Below are 20,634 nucleotides of genomic sequence, written 5' to 3'. Positions count from 1 at the left end.
ATAACAATAATAATGGCTGGGCATGGTGGGCATGTCTTTAATGCCAGCTCTCCAGAGGCACAGGCAGGTGCATCCCTGGGAGTTCAAGGCTGGGCTGGTTTATCCAGAAAGTGCCAGGCCAGCCAGGACAAGCCTCTGTCTCAATGCTACAGCTGCTGCTACTGCTGGTAGTGATAGTGGTGGTGATGGTGATGGTGATGGTGATGATGAAGAAGAAGATATTTCAGTTGGAAAGAAGAGAGGATATAATAATATGAGCAAAGGGCTTTGTGTTGTGCTAAAGGCTGCTCTAAGAAGCTGCAGGCAAGGGCTCTCCCTCAAAGGTCATTGACGAGTTGGGTCTTTCCATGAGCTGACTTGACATCAGGAAATAGAAATCAGGTGTACAAAGAAAGAGACTTATGTGGGCATGTTGAGAGAAGAGTTGCGGTGGAGGGAGGTGAGAACATGATTTGGAGCAGCGGTCCTCAGCCTCTGGGTCTTCATCCTTTGGGGGATTGAACAACCCTTTCTCACAGGTTGCCTAAGACCATCGGAAAGCAGATATTTACTTTATGACTCACAACAGTAGCAAAATGGCAGTAATGAAGTAACAACAAAAATAATTTTATGGTTGGAGGTCACCACAACATGAGGGGCTGCATTAAAGGCTCACAGCATTGGGAAGGCTGAGAAACACTGACTGAGAGGGTGTGAGGCAAAGCCTGGACTGGGTGGGGAGACACAGCTGTGTGTGAGCTGGAGTTAGAGACGGGGGTGTGTCTCAGCCCTTGTGCACAGACGCGGGAAGCCTGGGCTCCTGTTGCACAGGAGTGGCTGGCAGTCGTGGTCAAACTCTGAACATGTGGGAAGAGTTACCAGTTTGGAGGAATTTGGAGGCACTATTGACTGGGGAAAGGCTCGGGGAAAGGCGGGTTAAGGGAGGGAGGCTAGCAGGTTGAATTCAGGTGTCCTCAGGAGAGACAGCCTCATGATGGTCAAAGCCACCAAGTAGGGTCTCCACTGGCCCCTGGGAAGAGTAAAAGGCTTCCTGTGGCAGTGAGCATCTGTATGTGAGGTAGATCCTGGCTGTGGAAACCGTGGGCACGAGAGCCACGAGGGCCACAGCAGAAAGCACCGTGCAAAGGATGAGACTAACGGAAATGTTTCTGACCTGGGTAGCAGCAGCAGATTTCCAAACAGTGAAGCACAGGAAAGAGGGGTCAGAACAGGGGTTGTAACAAAGCTAGAATTTTCATGGGGAGCCATGGGGGGAGACCATGCAAAGCCCCGAGTGCCAGAGTCCTGTGCATTATTCACATGGACACAGAACATTGAGACTCTCTTCTTCCTCATCAGTAAAATCATGGCTTTGAATTAAGTTATCATCAAGGCTGTTTCCAGCTGAACAAGTGTTTGTTTTTTTAATGTGCTTGGGCTTATTGTTTATTTGTTTGCTTGTTTATTTGTCTATTTATTTAAAAGATGGAGTGGGCCTCACAGTTCCAGGCTGGCCCACAGCACATGATTCTCCTGTCTGACCCTCTTAATTAACTGGGGTTAGAGCTACCAAGCCTGATTTACAAGTCTGCTTGATCCTTAAGGATACCATTATTGATGAGGTGGAGCTATGGCTTGGCCACTAAGAGCACTTGCAGCTCCTACAGAGGACCTGGATTCAGTTCCCAGCATCAGTGTGGTTGCTCACGACTGCCTGTAGCTCTTCCAGAGGACCCAATTTCTCTTCTGATACCCATGGGCTTGTGTGTGTGTGTGTGTGTGTGTGTGTGCGTGCACATGTAATATTTAATATATATTAAAGGCACCCTGAACAAGCGATCTGGGACTTCTGTGCTTCCCAATGTGGAGTGACCATGGAGAAGGCAGGGGCAGACTGGCTGTGCACATAGTGTGGTGACATCAGGCCTGGGTTTAAGACTGAGTTTCCACCAGAGACTGGGGAGGTGGAACCAGGCTGTGTAGTTGGAAACTGGATGTGTATTTTGTATGTACCTGGTATGGATGGCAGAGGCAGCAAGAGCAGGGGTTGCTGGCTGGGCTGAGGATCTATGCCTGTCTTTTAAATGGTTGCCTGTCCAGTTTGTTTGTTTGTTTGTTTGTTTGGTTGGTTGGTTTGGTTTTTCGAGACAGGGTTTCTCTTGTGTAGCCCTAGCTGTCCTGGAACTCACTCTGTAGACCAGGCTGGCCTCGAACTCAGAAATCCTCCTGCCTCTGCCTCCCAAGTGCTGGGATTAAAGGCATGCGCCACCACTGCCCTGCTGGCTCAGTTTATTCTTTATGTCAGATAACACCGGAACATCGTTTCTATACAGAGTGGTAGCAGAGGAAAGAGCTGAGGCACCAGGACAGCTTGTGCCTGGGAATGATGGGCTCAGAGCCAGTGTTGCTACTTCTTTGAGGAAAATAGCCAAGGCTAACTTGTGAAACTCCAGTGACCTTTACCAGAGAAATGAGAGCCACCGTGTTATCTCACAGTTTCCAGGCAAACAGGAAGACCCTTCCACTGAGTCCTGGATGTAAAGGAAGTATCACTGGAGAGCTATGGATGTAGCTCAACCAGCAGATTGATTGCCTAGCATGAGGCAGATCCCCAGAGCCAGGTGTGGTGGTACATGCCTTGAATCTAAGCACCAAGGAGATACAGACAGGAGGTTCAAGGTCATCCTTAACAAATAGTAAACAGTGAGGGATTGAGGCCAGCCAAGAGCTATATGAGAACCTGTAGGGGTGGGTGGAGGCTGCTGGAGAGGTGGCTCAGTAGTTCAGAGTACTGGGTTTAGTTCCCATCACCCACGTGATAGCTACAGCCTTTAGTAACTGCAATACCAGAGGATCCAACACTACTTTCTGGTCTCCATGGGTACCAGACACACATGTAGTAAACAGATATTCACTGAGGCAAAACACCTATACACAGAAAAATAAATTAAAAATTAATTAATTAAAAGGAAAAATCATCATTGTCTTAGTTCTTAGATGGTAGCTTTCTACAAAATTCTGTTCTGAGAGGTCTCTTTACTGGGAGTGGCATAGAACGAGATAACATTATTATTATTATTACTATTATTATTATTTCTGGGGTGGTGGTGGACACAGTAGTCTGAGGACTTTATAGGAGACAGAGAGAATGGGATATCATGCTGACTCTAATACAGGTTCAAATTTGCCTTTGCCTTTTTGCTTTGTGGGGAGGGGATAGAGACTGGCTTTATAGGCCAGGCTAGCTCTGAGCCATGGTCTTGCTGCCCTAGGATCCCAAGGAGTGGAATTCTAGATGCAAGCCGCCATGCTCATGTCTGGCCACCATGCTCAAGCCGCCATGCTCATGTCTGGCTCTCTCTCTTCTGTAGGCTTTCTAGTTGCTCTCTAATTTTGGCCTCAGTCTCTCTCCTGTGCCGCACTGGGACCTGATCTCTCCTCCTCTCCAGACTTTCCTCTTCATCAGAATTCCTATGCTCTTAGGTGTGTGTTTCAGTTTGATGCTATTGATTGGATGACAGTAACGCCTAGCCCGGTGGGTTATGGAGAGGTTTAAAGTCTGAATGAATTCCAGATGAGGTGGGGCGCTCCAGGGTGTGGGGCAGGGTTGTTTTGGATGGAATGTTGTAGGTGTGGGCTGAGGGGCTCTTCTTGTAGGAGATGTGGTCTTCCAGGAGAAGATTGTCTTCCAGGCAACTAGGATGGCCTCAAAGCCCATCCCCACAGTGACACACTTCCTCCAACAAGCCCACACCTCCTAATAGTGCCACTCTTTGGGCCAAGCATTCATACATATGAGTCTATGGGGGCCAAACCTATTCAAACCACTACATGACTGTTTGTATGGCCTGTGGGTGTATGTGCATGTGAATGCAGATGCCCACAAGGGACCTACCACCCTGGACCTAGCCATTGTGAGTCACCTGATGTAGGTACTTGGAACTGAACTCAGGTCCTCTGCAAGAGGTGCCCTTACGCTGAGCAACCTCTCCAGACCTAGGAAATACATTTTCAAAGAAAAGGAAAGCTGATTGGTAAGATTCCATCATGCCAAGCCGGGCGTGGTGGCGCACGCCTTTAATCCCAGAACTCGGGAGGCAGAGGCAGGTGGATTTCTGAGTTCGAGGCCTGCCTGGTCTACAGAGTGAGTTCCAGGACAGCCAGAGCTACACAGAGAAACCCTGTCTCGAAAAACCAAAAAAAAAAGATTCCATCATGCCAGCTAGTCAGGGCAAGAACGATTCCGTGGGAACTTTGCCTTGGAAATGTTGGGAGAACTCACCTCCTAAAACCAGCGTGATGCTTGGCGAGGTCCTCTTCTGTGGCAATTTCAGGAATCGTCTGTGAGTGCATTAGGTGTGATTTGGTAATTAAATTAGAGCCCGTGTGTGTGTGTGTGTGTGTGTGTGTGTGTGTGTGTGTGTGTGTGTGAAGGACATCAAGCTTACATTTGAATCTGATAAGAAGGTATTTTAGGGCTGGAGAAGTGGCTCAGCAGTCAAGAGCGCTGCTGGCTGCTTTTTCTAGAGGACCTGGCTTCAATTTCTAGCACCCGCATGGTGACTCACAGCTGTCTATAACTCCATATCCAGGGGTTTTGGTGGTCTCTTCTGGTCTCCTTGGGCATCAGGCACACACTTGGTACAAACACATGGTTGCAGACAAAACAATCACACACATAAAAAAAAAAAAAAAACAACCCAAAAACTTTAAAACGATTTTCTATTGGAGGCGGGCAACTGGGAAAGAGCTGTGACTTCAAGTGGGGGAAAGGCCTGGATGGGTAGGGATCCCAGAGACTGAGATGTAGGGACATGGGGCAATGTCGCTGGCTGTGGGACTTAGAAAATCATTTAATCTCTCCATAATTCCATTTCCTTTACCTGGAAACAAGATTAGTGACTCTGTGTCTGTGCTGATAGAGGAGAGCGGCCGTACCTCAGCAAGTGCCTCGGGATAAAGAAAACACACATGGAAAAGCCCAGGGTTACACAAGGGCGTTCTGCAGTGGTCATGCTAGAATCCCTGAAAGGTCGCCGGCTCTGACGTGGCCTGGGAACCTACTTTGCTTTCTGATGTTGCAATAAAACATTCTGAGCAAAAGCAGTTTGGGGAGGAAAGGGGTTTTATGGCTTCTGTGTCCTTATCACAGTCTATCATCGGGGGAGCCAGGACAAGAACTTAATCAAGAATTGAAGCAAAGGCCACAGAGGGACACTGCTTACAGGCTCCTCATGGCTTGCTCAGTCTGCTTTCTTATAAAACCCAAGATTGCCTGCTCAAGGCTAGGTACCACTGCCTGAAGCGGTCTGGGTCCTCTCAATCATTAACCAAGAAAATATCCTCAAAGACATACCCACAGCCCAATCTAATGGAGGAAGTCCCTCCACTAGATTCTCTCTTCTCAGACAATTCTAGCTTGTGTCAAGATAGAAGAACTAATTGGGGCACATGGGGACTGGGACCTACCCTGAGCTTGTCACAAAGCTATGAGAGGCAGGATGGCAGTGATCTAGTGAACGTTCCGTTTGTGTGAAGCAAGGAATGTGGACGGATGGGAAAATAGTAATGAGAGACATAGATGCTCTCTGTGATATATCAAGTTCCAGAGAGACCATGGCTTGCTGACCCCATGCAAATCCCTAACAGGAGCCGGATGAGTCAGAAACAGGAGGCTGCCCTGGCTTGCAGAGGGGAGGGGTTCAGTCATGGCCCCTGGCTGGAAAGTACAGGTGTCTTTGGAGAATTGACCCCACCTGCTGGGAAAAGGCTGAGTGGCTGGGGAGTAGGAGAAGGGGTAGGTAGCCCTTGTCGGAAGAAGGGCCTTCATCTCATCATCCTTGGTGACCCCAGTACAGGTTCCCCTCTTTAGCAGGCAAGTCTGGGACTGCCCAAGGCTAGCCTCAAACTCCATGAAGCCTTGACCTCCCAGGTGCCAGGATTTCGGGCATGCACGACCACGGCCACCTTGACACTGTATCCTCTCCATGGGGAAATACCTCCCATAGGTTCTGTGTGGCCTCTGAGCTCCTCTCTGGCTCAGCTGAACCTTTTATTCCATTTATTTCTGAGGTTATTATATAATTACACCATCTCTCCCTTCCCTCTCCCCTTGCTCTCTTGCAAATTCTTGACCTCTTTTTTTCATTAATTATTATGCATGCATACATGTACAGTCATACATATTACTAAACACCCCTGCTCAGTCTGTATCACATTACACGTATGTGCTTTCAGGGCTCATTACTTGTTACTGGATAGCCAACTAGCATGCTCTTCTCTGGAGAAGACTATTTCTCCCACTCTGCATTCCTTAGTTGCCTGTTGTTCTTTGCTAGGCCTTTTTCCTCCATGGGACTCCTCTGTCTCTGGAGCCTCCGCCCTTCCTGCGGGAGCAGCCACTGTCCACGTTCTTGTAGTCCTTGCAGCCTGAGTGCAGAGTCTGGATTCAGTAGGTGGGCAGGGGCAGCTCTCTTGCATCAGCTCTCCGTGTAACTGTAGTTCAAGCTTTGTGATTTCCGGTTCCCAGGAAGATAACTCCATGAGGAGCTGTCCCGTGAACTTTGCCTGTTTCCAACTAACCAGCCAGAGACAACAGGGTTCTCCACAGGCTCTGAACCCACAGGGAGCCTAGCACACTCTGGCACCAGGCAACATCCTCACACACAAGGTCAGGACCTTTCTGCCTTCTTGGCCACCGCCCTAGCAGTTAGGTTACTCGCACTTGAAAACCTTCTTTCATTTTGTCGACGATTTCCTCCATAAGAATCATTATTTCCCATTATAAGATGTTGGGGGGGGGGCAGCTGCTGGAGAGATGGCTCGGTGGTTAAGAGCACTGACTGCTCTTCCAGAGGTCTTGAGTTCAGTTCCCAGCAACCTCACGATGTTTCACAACCATCTGTAAAGGGATCCAATGCCCTCTTCTGGTGTGACTGACAGCTACAGTGTACTCATATACATAAAATAAATAAATCTTAAAAAAAAAAAAGATGTTAATGGAAGTTGGCCATGCTAGCTCACGCCTTTATTCCCAGCACTTGGGAGGCAGAGGCAGGTGGATTTCTGAGTTCGAGGCCAGCCTGGTCTACAGAGTGAGTTCCAGGACAGCCAGGGCTACACAGAGAAACCCTGTCTCGGGGAAAAAAAAAAAGTTTATCAGAAAGGTTTGACAGCTAGGCCTGGCAAACCCAACCCATGCATGCTATTCCTCAGGAGGCAGAAACAGGAGCTGCAAGCTCAGGGCCAGCCGGACCTCCATAGGGAGCTCCAAGCACACAGCTACTCTGAGAGAGCCTCATCGCTCGCTCGCAAGCCACAGGCTTAGTGCTTCTGCTAGTGTTCAGTCATCAACAAAAATGTGTTGTTGGAGTTTTTTGTCTTGACGCTTTCACCATTAATATTCATTACAAAGCAGATAAATGGAGTAGTTTGTTTTTCTCTTCTTTTTAAAAGTAGGGTCTTATTTTACAGTCCTGGCTGAGAGACTCAGTGTGGGTATCAGAGCAGCCCTGAATTCATAAAGACCCACCTGCCTCTGCTTCCCGAGTGTTGGGATAAAAGGTGTGCGTCACCATAATACCACACCCAGCTGCGTTTTCTTCCTCCCTCCCTCCCTCTCTGCTTCCCTCCCTCCCCCCTCCCTTCTTTCTTTTATTAAAAAAGATTTATTCATTTTAATTTTTTTCTAGTATAGAATAGAATTTATTTGGGGGCATGGGAAGGGGAGTTGAGGCGGGGATCCAGGAACACATGGAGAGAGGGGTGGGAAGGGGAAGGGGAGAGAGGGAGAGAAGGGTCTGAGAGAGAGGAAAGGGTCAGAGAGACTATTCATTTTATTTTATGTGTGAGTGTTTTGCCTGCATGTGTGTGTGTACCACATACATCCTTGGTGCCCAAGAAGGTCAACAGAGGGCACTGGATCCCCTAGAGCCGGGTTACAAATGATTATAATGAGTCTTCTCTCCAGCCGCTGCATTTCCTTCCTAAGTTCTGTAGAAATGGTAAGCTACCTGGGCCGCTTGCCTGCCTTTCTTCCATGGGTAGCTGAGTAGCTCATTCATTCCTGGTTGCTGACTCCGTCCCAGTTCTCAGTGCGCCCTCTTCTGGTGGAGCAAAGAGCAAGAGACAGCAACACACATGTCAGTACTGGGGCCCGGGGTGTACTGTTTAACCCCCCACCCCCATCTTAGCTGTCTCTACGAAACCCAGCCTTTCACTGTCTGGTCCACCATTTGGTTTCTCTGCCACTTCTCTCTGGCTTCAGCCTCCTTCGGGCTGCCGGCGTTTGCCTTTCCTTCTCCCCTCTTGTGGATCTCCTCATTGTTCCAAAAGCTGTCCTTTGAGGCCGGTGGCTGTGTGTTCCTCTCGGTTGCCCCACCCCCACCCCTATCTAGAGGTAGCTTATCAGAGTCTTCAATGTCACGATCATAAAGGCGCAGACAGAAACTCTTGCCCCTGCCACTCAGTGTCCCACAGGGATCAAGAAACAGAGAGAGGCCATGAACCCTCACTCCATGTGTGGCTTTAAAAGCGGCACTGAGGGTGGCCTGCTTGTGTGGGCTGAAGTTACTGGGTCTGTCTGAAGACAGAGGGATGGATGAGATTATCTCAGGAGGGCTCTGCCAGACCGAGGAGCTGGGAGCCTCCTCTCAATCATCATCAATTTAGATTTATTGGACGTCCCCTGAGGGCTTGGCACCATACTAAATGATTCCATCCTTCAAGCCCTGAAATCCAGTTTCTGGCTTTTTAACACTGTTTAAAACACTGCACTATCAGGCTACATTTTTGTTAACATATTATGAATTGCTACAAAGTATGTTTTTAAAATTGAAACCACAGGACTTAGAAGTGAAGAAAATTCCCAAGGCCATTACTCTTAGCACCAGAAGACCCTGTGGCATTCCTCTGTGCATGGGAAGGTCTGAGGCATACTGGACAGAGGGTAGGGTGATAAAAGAAGAGGAGAGGTCCTTTCTGGGGATGGGGATGGGTAGAGTTGAAGCAGGTATCTCAGAAGAGATCAAGAAGGGAACTGATGAGGGGAAATGCATGAACATGCTGGAAATAGCTGTTTTATTATGTTAAGTATTATTTTTTAAAGATTTATTTATTTATTTTATGTATGTGAGTACACTGTAGCTGTACAGATAGTTATGAGCCTTCATGTGGTTGTTGGGAATTGAATTTTAGGACCTCTCCTTGCTTTGGTCAACCCCGTCCACTCAGTTCCTGCTTGCTCCAGCCCAAAGATTTATTTATTTTTATTATTATATAAGTACACTGTAGCTGTCTACAGATGCACCAGAAGAGGACGTCAGGTCTCATTACGGGTGGTTGTGAGCCACCATGTGGTTGCTGGAATTTGAACTCAGGACCTTCAGAAGAGCAATCAGTGCTCTTACCCACTGAGTCATCTCACCAGCCCATGTTAAGTATTTATTAAGTGACTACTTTATAGGTAATTTTTATGATCCCAAAGCCACAACTGTGAGTAAGATATGACTGAAATCTATATTTTCATGAAGTTTATATTCTAATAGGAAGAGACATAGGGTTTTTTTAGATTTATTTATTTACTAATGTATGAGTGCTCTGTCTGCATGCACGCCTGTGTGCCAGAAGAGGGTATCATATCCTGTTACAGATGGTTGTGAGCCACCACGTGGGGGCTGGGAATTGAACTCAGGACCTCTGGAAGAGCAGTCAGTGCTCTTAACTGCTGAGCCATCTCTCCAGCTCGAGACATAGCTTTTAAAAAAATAAAGTGACTAACATTAATGTCACATGCTGTGGCAGCAGATGAGTCTAAGAAGCATCTTAAGCATCCTCCAAGAGGATGGAGGAAGAAGAGCCCGTCTCAGGAGTGAAGGATGGAGCTGATGCTTGATCTCAAGGAGTAGGATGCTCCTGACAGAGAGAAGGCTGGGGACTGGTAGGGACAGAAGACAGGGAAACCTTTAGAAGGAGCCAGGTTGGTAAGGAGGTGGCAAGAAAGGGTCCAGCTCTGGGCAGATCTGAGAGACAGATTTGTGGGGGTTGAATGGGACCACGAGAGTAAGAAACAACTACCAAGTGGTATCATGGTGGAGTTTGAAGATGGGGAAGCACCGCGAAGGGGAAAGAAAGGTTAAGGTTTCCATTTGGACCTCGAGAAGTCTGAGTCTGTGGAAATGAGAAAAATGTGAACAAGACCTTTTAGTAAGAGGAAGGAGGGCATCCATGTCCCGAATCTCCAACAAAAGATCGATTGGTTTTTATTTCCTTATGTATGTATATGAGCATCTACATGTATGTCTGTGCTCCCTGTGCATGCAGTACCCAGAAAGAACAGAAGAGGGCATCAGAGCCCTTGGAACTATAGTTACAGATGGTTGTGAGCCACCTTGTGGATCGGTACTGGGAATAGAACCACAAGAGCAGCCAGGGCTCCTAACCGCTGAGCCATCTCTCCAGCCTCCAGGCCTTAAATCTTGCCATGTCTGTGTCCAGGGCTGAGGTCAGAAAGAAAGTGTGGCTGATGTATGAGTGTGGTAAAGTATATCGTCCATATCTGGACATCCCTGGGTGTTGGTGATTTTTCTAAACAGAATGAGGCACCTGAATAGCAAGCTGCTTATGGGAAGATAAGAGGCAGTTTAGACCCTGGCTGGCCTGCTGCAAGCTGGGTCAGGGGCAACATGAAGATGCTGACTACAGTGGTGGCATCGGGGGTCATGGCCTCAGAGACAAAAGCCTCCAAGGATCCTGAGGAAAAGCAGCAGGCATGAAGGAACAGGTGTGGACTCATTGGGAGTGTGCGATGTGGAGATGGGCTGCATTACTGTTCTCATGCAGTCCTGCCTTCACTGAACTTCAAAGTTACAGCATCCTTGTGTTCTTCCTACTGGGAGGTGGGCTATCTGTTGGATTTCTGTTTTGTCCTTAGGCAGAAAAAAAGGGAGTTTGTAAAACTTAAACACTGAAAAAATATTTAAAGGAAATTATTTTGTGTGTGTGTGTGTGTGTGCGCGTGTGCGTGCACTTGAGTTTGGTGTGTGCATGTATGGTGTGTACTCATGTGCAGTGTGTGCAGGTGCTAGACTGCATGGTTCATGTAGAAGCTGTAGGTTGATGTCAGGATTTCTTCCTCAAATCAGTTCTCCATTTTATTGCTGTTTTAATTACATTTTTAAAAAGATTTATTTATTTATTATATGTAAGTACACTGTAGCTGTCTTCAGACACCCCAGAAGAGGGCATCAGATCTTATTATGGATGGTTGTGAGCCACCATGTGGTTGCTGGGATTTGAACTTATGACCTTTGGAAGAGCAGTCAGTGCTCTTACCTGTGGAACTATCTCACCAGCCCTTAATTACATTTTCGTGTGTGTGTGTGTGTGTGTGTGTGTGTATGCATGTGTGTGTATGTGTGTGTGTATGCATGTGTGTGTATGTGTGTGTGCATGTGTGTGTATGCATGTGTGTGTATGCATGTGTGTATGTATGCATGTGTGTGTATGCATGTATGTGTGTATGTGTGTGTTTGCATGTGTGTATGTGTGTGTGCATGTGTGTGTATGCATGTGTATGTGTGCATGTGTGTGTGTATGTGTGTGTGCATGTGTGTGTATGCATGTGTATGTGTGCATGTGTGTGTATGCATGTGTGTGTGTATGTGTGTATGCATGTGGGTGTGTGTGTGTATGTGTGTGTATGCATGTGTGTGTGTGTGTTGAGGGAAATATTAGAAAGAATGACAAGTTCCTGTGCTACACACTGCTACTCTCAGCCCTGGTGGTCTTGCTGGCCAGTTCTTACCTCATGGAGACACTGACTCAGAGCTCCAAAATCTCCCCACCCTGCTTGTTAAGCTCCCACTGGCAGGTTGTTATCATAGTAGCCCCATGCTCCAAAACCCCTACAGCCTTTGTAGTGCACATCAGGCAAACCCATGCTTTGCCACTGTACCTTTCTCTCTTGAACCCAGTCAAACTGCCGCGTAAAGGAGACCACTGCACAAAGTTAGTTCAGAAACACTAGTATCTCAATCTCTGGGTGTAACTAGAGACTAGTAACTAGAGTCCTAAGCTTGTGAGCCCTATTAAATCTAAATCCTGAAGCCATCTAATCCAGAAGACTAGTAGCCACATCTTGTCCTGTCACTATCTCCATCCAAAAAGCCCCTAACTCTCTCCTGCTTCCTCTCTTCCTCTGTCCAACCCGGAAGACCCATCTACTCGCCCAGTGATTGGCTCCTTTATTCACTAGGTGGCTATTATTTGTTAGGTGGTCATTCAATGGCTCACAAGAAGTCACCTGAGTAGGTAACTCCTTCCTCGTTCCAGACAACCCCTCCCGGGAAAGCAGAATTAACATCAAAATACAACAGCAACAGGGCCACCCACAACATATTGGAGTCAGGGTCTCTCACCAAAACTAGAGCTTCTTGTTTCAGCCAGACTAGTTAAGTGGTGGGCCCCCAGGATCCATCTGTCTCTGTCTTACACACACCAAGGGTTACAGTGTGGGCCACCACACCTGACCAACTGTGGCTCCTTATGTTGGTGCTGCAGATCTATACTGAATCCCTCACGCTTGCACAGCAAGCGTTTGCCTGCTGCCATCTCCCCATCCCTGAAAGCATCCGCCATGCATGCGTGCAGTCCTGACATCAGTGGATATGATAAAGCCAGTGAATGATTTACCCTTAGAACTGGCTGCAGATGAAAATGTTTCTACCCTGGGAGAACAGTCACCCACTAGGAGTCAAAAGTCTTCCCACATTCCCTTCTCTGGTTTCTCCTCACCACCTGTCTGCCTCTGCCTCCTGCTGCCCCCCCCCCCCCCCCCCGGCCTTCTCTGTGCACACCATTCTCCTCTTATGGATCCCTAAGAAGCTTCCACTAGGACTGTGCAAGCAGCCTGAGCAGGAAAGAGATGATAGTGTGCTAAAATCAAGGATGAGCCAGGGGACCAGGGAGGCAAGTGACAGACAGGAAGAAGGTGTGACCACAGATAAGGAGGTGGCAGTGCGGTTTAGTTAAGAACAGGAACCAAGTAGACCAGGCTTAGGACCCAGTCTAGTGTGCATGTCTGAGAGTCAGGATGCCTCTTGCTCTTGGGCTGTCTAGGACTCCTGGGGACACAACCCACATCCAGCTCCCACATCCTTCATCCTGGGACTGCAGGGCTGGGGATGGAGGCCTGGTGTAAGTGCAACACTGGGCCTTGGATGGGTACCACACTTGGTACCTGGGGGGCGGTGGTGAGCACACAATGGGGTGGTGGGAACGTTGGGGAGGGGCGCTGTTATACACAGTGCCTCCCTACTTTTCCATAGTGAAGTCTGCTGGTTAAAAACCTTTTTTCCCAATTCTTTGTCTCTCCTAAACCTTTTCCCTCTGCCCACTGGGTGTCCATTCTGTCTCCTTCTGACCCATCTCTTCCTCTCTGAATGTGTTTTTCCTATTGGCAATTGATCATTCCCAACCATGCTTCCACATGCCTTTTCCAAAACACCTTCTCCTTGCCCTTCCTTCTCCATATATCTGTTCTCCACCCCACCCCGCTCTACCCCCACAGCAGAGGGGAAGGTGTACAGCTCAGATGAAGAGAAGCTAGAGCCCCCAGCAGGAGACCCAGCAGGCAGCGAGCAGGAGGAAGAGGGCTCAGGCGGTGACAGCGAGGACAGCTTCCTGGACAGTTCTGCAGGGGGCCCAGGGTCTCTTCTGGGACCTAAACCGAAGCTAAAGGGAAGCCTGGGGACTGGTGCTGAGGAGGGGACACCAGTGGCCACAGGGGTCACCACGCCTGGGGGGAAAAGCCGAAGGCGGCGCACAGCCTTCACCAGCGAGCAGCTTTTGGAGCTGGAGAAGGAGTTTCACTGCAAGAAATACCTGAGTCTGACAGAGCGCTCCCAGATCGCCCACGCCCTCAAGCTCAGTGAGGTGCAGGTGAAGATCTGGTTTCAGAACCGCCGGGCCAAGTGGAAGCGCATCAAGGCTGGCAATGTGAGCAGTCGTTCTGGGGAGCCCGTGAGAAACCCCAAGATTGTAGTGCCCATACCTGTGCACGTCAACAGGTTTGCTGTGCGCACCCAGCACCAACAGATGGAGCAAGGAGCCCGGCCCTGACCGAGCTCCCCGGGACTGGAAGTCACAGGATCTGAACCTGTGGCTCCCCAAGACTCACTGGGTACTGCAGCCTAGAGCCCTGCTGGGGAGAGGCCAGCGTATTCCCGGGACACAAGACTATTTGGCCTGAGACTGTTCTAGAGACCTCAGGACTAGGGGTCTCAGGGATGCAGCGTTCATTCTGATCCAGGAGGGCTTCTGGGGCAGAAGTGGATTCCTCAGGTGGGGATATGAAATGCCCAGGGCTCAGAAGGTTCCGTGGCTAAGGCCTGAGGGGGCAACTTCTGACAAGGCGGGGTGGGGAGGTCCTGGTGATACCAGCCTGGGGCCATAGTTCTTTATTTATTTTGTGTAAAGTTTGTATATATGGAACTATTTTGTCTTTGTCTGTCCGTATCCCAAAAGGGGACTGGGAAATTGTTTCCTTGAATGTCACCCACTTTGTCCAGCCCTACTGCTTTGCTGCTTTAGCACAAGGACATGCAAGGGCATGAGATGGAACTGTCATGGCTAATATGGGGGTCTTCAGCAGCTCCCTCGTCACTCCAGTGTATTCCCACACCTCCTGTTCCCATAGGGTTACTGTATCCCCACTTCCTGTGGACAAACCCATCTGCTTCTGGTGTCTTCTCTTTGGGAGAAGCAGCACACTTCAGGAAGAGACACACTTCAGTTTGCACTGAAGGGAGAGCCCCCCCCCCTCAGTTTAGCTTGGAGAACATGCACGTTATCCACATAGAAGATGCTGTCCGGTCAGTGATTAAGGCAGGGCAGGAAGCTTACTCCACCACCTGAGCTAGACAGAGAGGGGCTTCCTTTACAGGGGCACACAGCCTCATTTCTGTCTTCCTCTCTTTTATATGCCAGAGCCTGGGGCAGAGGCTCACTGCCTGTCTGTTCTTGCAACTTTAGCTGTGTTTTCTCCTGTCCATTCCATTGTGAAGTTGGGTTCCCACCAGCCTCTTCCATTACAGAAAGACAGGCTAAAAGAAGGACAAGGGTGAGTCCAGGAGGGTGGAGGCAGAGATTGTGGGCAGATGAGGTAAACCCCACAACCAGGCTCTAGGTATCTGCAGAAACCTTAGGGAGAGAAGATTGTTACAGAAACCCACTTGTGGCTACTGTCCTGGTTAACTAGCTTTTGGGGGACAAACAGGGTCTGTGGATTAGGGGGAAAGGAATAAAGATGAAGAAGCTATGGATAAAGCAAGCTGCTTTATCCAAAAAGTTGCTGGCAAGGGAGGGGAGCAAGCAAACACACCCACATTCCTGACCTGCCTTCCAGGCCACCCTCAGCACTGGCGAGCTGTGGGGGCGAAGTAGTCAAGCTAGCATTCAAGTCAGCTGTTGACTGCATCATGTGAGACTAAGGTGGTCTCTGTCCTTGTACTTCATTTCTCCCAAGCAACTCTCCAGTGAGGCTACAGATCGGGAGTAGGCCGTCTCTCTGCTCAGGCTTGGCCCAGCTCATTCCCAGCCAGGGTTACCTCAGAGTCAACTCTCTGCTCTACACAGGAGTTGGAGGTTAAATGTTACCGCTTGAGCTGAGCTGCTGTCCAGGTCCTGAGAAACAGGAGGCAAGCCTCAAGGCAGAAACCCCGGGGGAGTGGCCAGAGCCCAGGTTTTTGGCTTGCCACACAGCTGCAACAGTGCTTAAGCAGAGGGAGCCAGCCCAAGCAACTTAACTCGGTTTTAGAGAGCCTGGGGACTAGTCTGTCCTGTACCTACACGGTACTGCCCAGATTCTGCCCTCTGTAAGGATCTTAATAACTTGAAAAGGGGACTGTGGATAAAATAAAAAATCAAATCAAATCCGGTTTCCTCTCACTGGTGCTGATTATTAACTGATGTGCGGGTGAGTGTTCAGGGACAACTTTCCGGCCTAGCACATGGACATCCATTCAAGATACTTCAGAAGACCAGGGCCACTCAGCAAGGTGGGTCCAGGAACAGGAAACAGATCCAACACCAAAATGTAATATTCTCATCCTTTATAGACTAAGAGAGGCATTTTCCTGGGTTTTCTTCAAGAATAAAGAGGTTTAGCATAAAGAGTGGACACCAGAGTCCTCCTAGCTTCGCTCAGTAGATTAAGCTTCCAAGGCTCCTGGACACTGGAGGCAGAGGTGGCTCTGGGCCACCAGCACCCTGACCCTCCCAGCCAGCCACAGTCACTGACTCCATCACCTCAGCGACACCTCCAAGCACTCCTGGATGCTGCTGAATGCCTCCTCAACACTGGCCTGGGCAGGGTGTGGTCACCAAACAGGGCACTGCTGACAGCGTGCAAGGGGGGTTTTCAGAAATGGGCAGGGGCAGGGGCAGGTTACACACAGCAGGAAGCAGAGCCTGTCTCCTGTCAGGCATGTTCACCCTGCCATGTGACATCCCTGACAAGGAAGACTGGAGGTGACTGAGAGCAGGGCCAGCAAACCCTAACAGACTACAGGAGCAGAGCTTCAAGGGAGGGCACCCAAGCAGCTCAGGGGCACTGAGGCACCAAAGGAGAAAGGAGGCCACACATACAGCCTGCTTTATTGGCTCATCATACACACACACCACGTATATACACCAACATAAATATTCCAATGTACAAATTTTACATGGGGCTCCCAGACTGGCCCTTTGTCTTTCAGCTGGCACCCCCATCCTGTGTCCTGTCCTTCCCCACCCACCACAGGGAAGGCTGGTGGGAGCTGTCATGAGGAGGCAGGGTTCTGGAGGAGGGAGAGGTCCTGCCCCCCTCTCCTCACAGGCACCTCCAAAGGGTTCTATCCTTTAATGGCACCATAGGGCCGAGGGCTGAGCACACCTTGCTCTGCTGCAGCTCAACCCCAAACCTCTTTACCCCTGAACCCGTGGCACCCCCTCTTCTCTGCACACCCCTGCTTCTCTGTTTCCTGCAGGCCGTGGAGTCCTTCTGGTCCCTCTGCCCTCTTCCTGAGCTTCATAGGATACTAGGGCTGCGGTGCAGTTCTGCGGAGGGGTTGGTGCCATTGGCAGGCTCTCTGTTGGGAGTGGGTGCTAAGCCACAGCCTTCCCCGGGGCACCCATGCTGGATCAAGATGTCTGCACACTCTTGGCTGCCGGCACGGCGGGCATAGGCCAGTGGGGTCAGTCCTCGGGCGTCACGGCTCCTCACGTCCACCCCGTACTGCAGGAGAAAGCACATCCATAGTCGACATGGTGTGGGAGGGAAGTCCTCAGCTATGGCAGGAGAGGACACGCAGCTTCTGAAGGCTGAGAAGGGGAGAGCAGGCCGGGCCAGAAGCACCCAGACTCACCCAGATGAGCAGCTGTGTGAACACCACATTGGCCATGGCACTGGACAGGTGCAGGGCTGTCCTCCCGTCACCGTCCCCGTATGTCTCGTTCACCTCCTCCTTGGACCCGTGGGCCAGCAGCATCACCAGCAGCCGCAGGTCATCCTCCACCACAGCCCGGAGTAACTGCTGTCCCAGTGGCACATCTGAGCTTGGCAGCGGGGCCAAGAAGAGCTTCTGCTCATACTTGGCTCGGATCCAGCGCTCTTTTTCCTCTCTGTAAGTACAGGTCCATCAAGACATGAGATGAGGCAAGGAAGGAAACAGTGCAGAGTGTGTGTGTGTGTGTGTGTGTGTGTGTGTGTGTGTGTGTGTGTCAAGAGGCAGGAAGGAGGCAGGGAATAGGGAGGACCCCTGCAATGATGAGAATGAAGGCAGAGAAGAGGCCCAGGGACTCCAGGGCCTTCAGAGGGACAGTGGATCACAGAAACTGGGTGGTACTGAGTAAGACGAGAGGGACATTGAGGGGAGACCCCTGGGGCCAGCAGGGATGAAGGCATAGAGAGCAGGAGTCCGAGCGGCCTGAGTGGCAGCTTATCAAGCTGATTGGTGGCACTGGAACAAAGCAAGTGACGGCCTGCGAGGGCCACGGCTGCCCTATCTACCACCCATTCTCCCCATCTCCGTGTGCGGGCTTGGACGCAGGAGCGGCACAGTGATATGGGTTCCACGCATGCGTCTCCTGCTGGCCCCTGACCTGCGATAACAGCTCAGAAAAGGCCCTGTTGTTGTGAGGTGCCTGAGTGACAGGCACCAGCAGAGGAGGGATTCCCCCAGGGTCCGACTGCCAAGCAGAGCAACAGCCTTTTAACCCTTCTAGTGCTGCTATTGCCACAGGTTCTGTCTACCCCCACGATGGGGCCCGGCTGTCTCCTTCCTGGGCAGTACTGGCTTACCTGCAGGCTTCGGGGCCTGGCTTAGAGTAACCATCCAGAGCCCCCTCCCAGACACTGTTAGCCAAGGTGTTGCCCATTGCAGTCATGACGGCCAGCAGTTCAGGTGGCCAGTCGTCAAGGTCTAAGGAGCGGACTCGGGACAGGTGAGCTCCCAGGTGTCGGTGGATCCCTGAACACTCGATACACATCAGGGCACCCAGATTCAGGCTGGCCCAGTCTGGATCTAGGTGGGCAGAAGGAGAAAAATACAGCAGGTGGCACCCCTCTGCATACTGTCCACCTCCCGTTGCTACTTGAACCCTCAACACCCAGCTCCTAGCTCTGCTGGCTTTGTACTCACTGGGAGCTTCGCAGTCAATACAGAAGCTGTTGCCACGGACCGTGCGGACAGCCTGCACAGCCAGGGCTGTGTTCTGGTTCCCCAGCCGAGTCTGCATGAGGCAGAGAGATAACAGGAGTTGATCAGTCTCAAGCCCCCTCCACTGGCTCTCCCCGTAGCCAGGCTCTCCAAGCAGGCTTTACCACTAATGCCAACCTTATCCTTGGCGCTGCGACATCCTTGTAGGCTGGCGAGGATTTGGGCCTGCACGCTCTGCACCCATAGTTCCCGCTCTTCTGCTGTTGAGGCCTCAAAATGCCAGGTCTGACCAGTGAGGGACACCACTACAAACTCAAAGGACTCCTCTGCCTCTGGGGAGGGAAGTGACAGTCAGGGCTCTTTGCTAGGAACACACCCAGTGGCACCCACCCCATTGCCATAACTCCATCCAGACCCTGCTTTGACAACACTCATCCTCCTCTTCAAAAATGCACAAGACTGAGTCCCTGCCCTCCGCTGTTTCTAACCACCTGTGGAGCCAAGAAATGGTGGGTGCTGTGCTTGGCTTCCTAAACAGTATCAGGAATGGACACCATGAGGAGGCATCCTGGAGAGACATGAGCTAAGTGTCTGGAGAAGGACGCGGCGGGTACTAGAAGGCGCATGCCGGGCAAGGAGGCGGGTGCGAGCACCATCCGTACGTGTCAGCTGCAGCCTCCTCATTTTGCAGCTCATTAAACCCAATATTCTGGACGGCGTCAGCACAGGGCTCCTGGGAGCTAGGCCCCTCCCCCACTGCCCTGGTGTAGACAGGCAGGAAGGGCAAGTGGGTGGGGGAGAAATGTTTTCTCCAAGAACTGGAAGATGGGAACCAACAGGAACCCAAGGACATCTGTAGTGACAAGCACAGGAGTCCGCACTGTGACCAGGGAGTTGTGCTTGCCCATTAGACCCCGGAAAGACATTCAGACATACCTATTCCCAGAGGTCACTGGCCCTGAACAACTGCCACTGGGCAGTGTGACTTGTCATGGGGGCTAGAGAAACACAGTGCTTATATGACCCTAGGGTGAGCCATACATTCCGCCAGGGACACCCCTGATCCTAAGTTCTGGCTACTTCTCCAGCCCTGCAGTCTCTCACCTCAGTGACACCACATCCCTGAAAATCTTCTCTTGCTGGGTTCCTCCTGAGGACCCTCAAGAGAATGCCTTTGCCCACATGTAAACTGGTAGCTCCTCTCTCCATCTCCCCTTGTGTGAGCTTCTCTACCCGCTTGGGGTCCTGGGTCCTTAGGCCACAGTGGGCTCTGGGCCACACAACTCTGCATCATTGCCAGAGGCTCACTTGATCCACACCCATCCCCACAGCAATAAGAACAGAGGTGAGAATTCACAAGATATGTGGGGACCAAGAAACCCCCTGGGGGAGGGAGAGACAATGGAAGAGTGGCGTTATGGTAACAGACACCAAGACAAAGACCAGGAGAACACCTTGAGTGTAACCCAGAAGGTTACAGAGAGCACCAGCCGCCCAACACATGTCATGAGGCACCTGTCACAGTCCCCTGTTCAGTGAGTCTTAGAGGAGCTGAGGTAGTGTCCTGCTGCCTGCCTTCCTTCAGGAATGACAGAAGTCAACTAAACTCAACAGGGATTGAGTAAGAAGAGCCCAGGATGTCAGAGGGCTGAGCTACTTATGTCAGAAATCATATATATATAAAGTGTTTCCTCCATCTACCCTGGAAAACAGCTGTGCTTTTTAGGGTGCTTGCACCCAGGTCCCACTGCCCGCCTCTGGGTCCCCCTAACCTTCAGCAGCACTGCTGGGGCCGTCTGGTCGGGGGGTCCCGGTGCTCTTTTTCCCGCGGTGCTTCTTCCGGTTGGAGTGGGGAGATGGGGGAGGCTCCAGCTTGGGGCTGGAACTGAGTGACTCAGCTGGGCCACTGGCTGGTGAGGGGAGAGGCGGACAAGTGTGGGAGGAGGGAGGCGAGCTGGGC

General features: G+C 50.6%; 2 protein-coding genes across 6 annotated transcripts in view; one reads left to right on the top strand and one right to left on the bottom strand.

The window, feature by feature from the left end:
* Nucleotides 1-14,097, top strand: part of Gbx1 (gastrulation brain homeobox 1) — a 22,650-nt gene extending 8,553 nt beyond the window's left edge. The window contains exon 2 of the mRNA XM_021163956.2: nt 13,547-14,097. Within this exon, the coding sequence (XP_021019615.1) occupies nt 13,547-14,097 (551 nt within the window). The remainder of the gene's footprint in view (nt 1-13,546) is intronic.
* Nucleotides 14,098-16,612: 2,515 nt separating this feature from the next.
* Agap3 (ArfGAP with GTPase domain, ankyrin repeat and PH domain 3) overlaps nt 16,613-20,634 on the bottom strand; it is a 50,220-nt gene continuing 46,198 nt past the window's right edge. For 3 of the 5 annotated variants that reach the window (XM_021161731.3, XM_085836521.1, XM_021161737.3), the window contains 6 exons: nt 20,447-20,584; nt 18,852-19,006; nt 18,657-18,747; nt 18,317-18,539; nt 17,382-17,637; nt 16,613-17,251 (listed from right to left, as the gene is read on the bottom strand). In XM_021161731.3, coding sequence (XP_021017390.1) covers nt 17,045-17,251; nt 17,382-17,637; nt 18,317-18,539; nt 18,657-18,747; nt 18,852-19,006; nt 20,447-20,584 — 1,070 coding nt within the window. In that variant the 3' untranslated portion in view covers nt 16,613-17,044. The remainder of the gene's footprint in view (nt 17,252-17,381; nt 17,638-18,316; nt 18,540-18,656; nt 18,748-18,851; nt 19,007-20,446; nt 20,585-20,634) is intronic. The other 2 variants (XM_021161733.3, XM_021161738.3) reach the window with 1 other exon arrangement.

This window comes from Mus caroli, unplaced genomic scaffold, assembly GCF_978045245.1.
Source record: "Mus caroli unplaced genomic scaffold, Mus_caroli_1 scaffold_4, whole genome shotgun sequence".
Classification (NCBI taxonomy): domain Eukaryota; kingdom Metazoa; phylum Chordata; class Mammalia; order Rodentia; family Muridae; genus Mus; species Mus caroli.
The sequence above is the reverse complement of the archived record's forward strand: the minus strand, read 5'-3'. Positions and strand labels throughout refer to the sequence as shown.